Here is a 4,251-nt window from a genome sequence, read left to right on the forward strand (position 1 = left end):
TGAGCCTGCGCGTCCGGAGCCTGTGCTCCGCAACGGGAGAGGCCACAGCAGTGAGAGGCCCACGTACCGCAAAAAAAAAAAAAAAAAAGTATTTTCAAAAAAGCAAGCTTAAAAACAAAACCCACCATAGAATACCTCCTCATACCATGATGAAGTGACATCCTAACAGTAAGAACTAGAAGGTGGGTTTAGAAAACAGCAATGGTGCCAGAGGTTCACACACACCAACTGACAAAAGCCTGGACAGAGAGGCAGCATGAAGTTGATGCATTTAATTCGGGGAAGGGAATTACTGCCCACTGCCCTGTTCCTTTTCTCCAAAAAGAGGAAAGAGAAACCCAGCCTCAAGGTGTCTGCAGGTCCATTGGTTGGTGGTCTGTCCTTGGGCTAAATGTCAGGTAAACATACTAGCAGCTCCACTGCCCAGGGGCAGCTCTGTATTTTCCACTTCTCTCCCAGTAATATTTTGAGAGAGTTCCACCCCATCGATGTGGGAAAATTCCCTGTATGCATAATTTATTCAAATGTGATCTTACTGATGGCCATTCACTTTGTCTCCAATATTTACCCCCAAACAGTGCTATAAACATCTCTGAACGTAGAAACAGAAACATCACGGTAATCAAGCCCCGATTCTTCAGGTGCCCCGGGAGCAGCCTCTTCACAGGGCCTTAAACAGAGGGTGATTCCTGCTGCTGACAGGCCCCATGCGCCCAGGACAGGGGGTGCATTCCACTCATAAAAGCACAGTGATAGCGCTATGGTGCCGTCCCAGGGGAGGATTTCGTGGCCTCAGAACAGGGCAGCATTCCTGCTTGTTCCTGCCCCCACCCCCGACCCACCTAAGACACAGGTTTAAAATGCAGAGTCCAGGCTCTGGGCAGGAGGCCTTGGCCCCTGCTTTGGGTACAAACTCTACAGATGGACCCTCAACTCATGACCCAGGGCTTTCTCGGGAGAAACGGGGCTGGGGGACAGAACCAGTGAAAAGAGATTCACCACCAGGGTCAGAAATTATTCTGGTGCCCCCGAGAATGAACCAAGCCCGACGTGGCCAAAGGCTGCACCGTTTTGTCCTTTATTGAACATCCCGTGGTTGCCCAACGGTGAGCTCCCTCCCCACCGCAGCCACCCTGCGCGCAGGCCCCTCAGAAGCACCTTCTCTGAACCACGGACGTCCCAAACTCCTTGAAGTCCGCAGAGGTGACCCACATCTGCTTGAAGCTGCTCAGGGAAGTGACAATGGAGGCGCCAATCCACGTGGAGAAGCAGCGGTCGGGCGGCGCTGTGACCTTGATGGTGGTCCCTTTGGCAGCCGCCTGCTCCAGCTCCCTCAGAAGACGGCCATCCAGCCCCCGGAAGAGCGTGGTGCCCCCGGACAGCACCATCTCCCCATAGAGCATCTTCTGGATGTCGGCGTCACACTTGGCGATGCTGCTGGAGACCATTTTGGAGAGGCCCGGGCTTTGGACGCCCAGCTGCTCAGGCGAGAACAGGGCCTCGGGCGCCTGGTACAGCTGGTCCCCGATACGGACGATGCTGCCGTCGGGCAGCTTGTACTCCCTGAGCACCTCCTCTGCCCTCCGCGACAGCTCCTTCTCCGGCTCCAGGGCCACATAGCAGAGCTTCTCCTTGATGTCGTCCCCCAGGGCTTTGTCCAGCACACACGGGAAGGTCCTCCCGCTGGCCAGCAGCAGCCGGGTGAGGTGCTCCGTGATGTCTCTCCCCGCCACGTAGAGCTTGGTGGTGGCGTGGGGCAGGGAGTAGCCCTCAAAGATGGGGACGGCGCAGGTGACCCCGTCCCCACTGTCCACCACCAGGCCCGTGACGCAGGCCGAGGCGTAGAGGGCCAGCACGGCCTGGTCCGACAGGTAGAAGGCGGGCACGTGGAAGCTCTCAAACATCACCTCGGCCATCTTCTCCCGGGTCTCCCTGGGGTTCAGCGAGTGCTCCGTCATGAGCACCGGCCGGTCGCTGGCTTTGACCCCCAGCTCCCACTTGAACAGATGCTTCCAGAGCTTCTCCATGTCGTCCCAGCCTGTGATCAGGCCTCGCTCGATGGGGTAGTGCAGGTGTAAGACCTCGTCCCTGTGCAGGGCCTCTTCCCCCACAAAGTACTTCTTCTGATTGGCCCCTGCCGAAGGCATCTTGAACTTGGGGTGCCCCACGACGGAGTGGACGACGTGGCGGGGGCCAACCTCTCCAGACAGGCCTGCCTTACAGAGCCCGGACCCATTGTCAAATATGACAGCTGGACAATCTAACACGTGTGGGTTAAACATGCCTGTGGCATCCTCATCCGCGCTTCGCCAGAATGAAGACGGAAGCCTCCTGGGCCACCTTGTGACGTATGAGACTCCTCCGGAAGCTTCGAGGGCACAGGATTCCGCGGTTCTCAGGGCGTCTCCCCGGCAGGGCTAGCGGCCGGCCGGTCCCCGAGAGTCCTCCATCCCCACCCACGGATCTGCTCTCCTCTCAGGAAGCCTGGGCCGCTGAGGCCTTTTCAGGAATGACGTCGCATATGTGACAATCCAGCCAAGGCAACCATTGTCCTCAGCCAGCGTCGGGGGCCTTTGGGGGTGGGGTCTCTGCCCCCCTCACCTGGTGAGACTCCAGAGGGGGAAGTCCAGCTGTTCCCGCAGGCCGTGTTGAGGAGCCTGTTGTGGAACCTGGAACCAGTGAAGCAGCCCATAAAACTGGCATCTCTGGCCCTCTGTTTGGAGGGAGTTGCTGTTTGGAGGGTGACAAACACACTTCTCTTTGCTACAGGGGAAGACCAAGCACCGGGCAGAGGTCCAGGTTAGAGGAGCAATGCCCAGGGCTCCGACACAGTAAGCACTCAGAACATAGTTTTGGAGTGCAGACTCCTCCAGGAAGCTCTCAGGGATTTCTCTTCTCTTTACCTCATGAACCCTGACCCTGTCTCACAGGGTAGCTGCTAAGCAGAGCCCTCTGGGCCTATTGGCTCTCTCTCGGGGCACACGTACCCCTGCTCTGGCTTGAGGTCAAGGGCCCTCCTTGCTCTCTGCAGCCCCGGAAGTGCTGTCACAAACAACATCCAGTGGTTGTGGGTTGGGAACCCAATGGCCTGTGAAGACAGGGATCTGAGGTTTCATCGGCTGGGGGGGCAGCCCTGACTGGAGCCCCGGACATCTCTATTTTGGGCCCGTGACACAGGCCAAGCCCACTGAAGCACTGTCAGAAGTGATCAGGTCACCAAGTCTGAGGCTGAGAGTCAGGCCGGAGGGCAGTGAGGCTGCCGGTTTAGCCAAGCCCATGAGGGCAGGGGGCGCCCCCTCCAGCCTCCCGGAGAACCAGGGTGTGCCTGGGCTGCTTTCCAGCTCAGGAGAAACTGGGAGGGAGCTCAGACTAGGGAACCAGGGCTGACTCTTTTCTTGAGGAAGCTGGAGCCGGTCTTAGAGAACAAAATGCTAACTTGGTGTTCTGTCGTGTCCGAAATCACCCTCCAGGCCAGCTCCTGCCCAACCAGAAAGCTTTCCCAGGAGACAAGCTCCCCTCCAGGTCCCCTCACCTCCCTCTGCCGGGGGCCCTCTCTGCATGTCCTGCCGGCCCTTCTAAACCCACCAGCAAGAAGTGAAAAAGTGTCATCATGTAGGGTGGATGCACGGCGTGGGCGTGTGTTACAGACACGTGGTGTAGACCAGCGACATGGACGCACAGCTTTGTGGGAACCCCTGGGGCTCCGCCTGGGGGGAGTCAATAAAGACTTGGTATTACTGAGATTCTCCCACAAAGGACACCTCTACATGGAAGTGGAATCAGATGCACGCTGGGGTTGACGCTGAGAGAAGACGCACCCCCCAGACTATAGAGCCCAGAACCACAGCTACCACTGTGGGGGCCTCTAAGATTTGGGGCCCAACGTTCAGGGGAGCGCGTGTGCCTAGAGGCTGCTGGGTCGAGGACGGTCCTTAGGGCGCGTGTCTTGGGGGTTCCAGCCTGCTTACATCACAAAAGCCCTGTGCACTCGGCTTTGCTGTTTCCCATTGTTGCCAAACACTCCCGGCTGAATCAGGAGGAGTGTGACCTCAAGCTTTTTCAATTTTGGCCCTAAAAGTGGCCCACATGGGTGGTGATGTAACCATGCTGGGTGCAGAGGTCAAACTCAGGGGTGGGGCCCTTCGGTGTGTCCTGGGGGCCCAGGGCTGGCTGGGGCACGGAGGTTTGCAGGGGGACAGAGCAGGAGGAAGGACAAACGTTCATGCAAAGCTCGGACTGACCAGCTGGGTG

At 58.0% G+C, this 4,251-nt stretch overlaps 1 protein-coding gene across 1 annotated transcript; it reads right to left on the reverse strand.

Annotated features, from left to right (window-relative positions):
* Nucleotides 1–1,083: 1,083 nt before the first annotated feature.
* Nucleotides 1,084–2,471, reverse strand: ACTRT2 (actin related protein T2). The gene has a single exon (XM_027110445.1). The coding sequence runs from the start codon at nt 2,280–2,282 to the stop codon at nt 1,149–1,151; it is 1,134 nt and encodes a 377-aa protein (XP_026966246.1). The 5' UTR covers nt 2,283–2,471; the 3' UTR covers nt 1,084–1,148.
* Nucleotides 2,472–4,251: the final 1,780 nt, after the last annotated feature.

The sequence above is a fragment of the Aethalodelphis obliquidens genome, unplaced genomic scaffold (assembly GCF_003676395.1).
Source record: "Aethalodelphis obliquidens isolate GAN/ISIS:26980383/991018 unplaced genomic scaffold, ASM367639v1 scaffold9, whole genome shotgun sequence".
Lineage (NCBI taxonomy): Eukaryota > Metazoa > Chordata > Mammalia > Artiodactyla > Delphinidae > Aethalodelphis > Aethalodelphis obliquidens.

Bases quoted from the DNA above. Each gene is read 5' to 3' on its own strand.
- ACTRT2 (XM_027110445.1), bottom strand. From the start codon at position 2,282: ATGTTTAACCCACACGTGTTAGATTGTCCAGCTGTCATATTTGACAAT.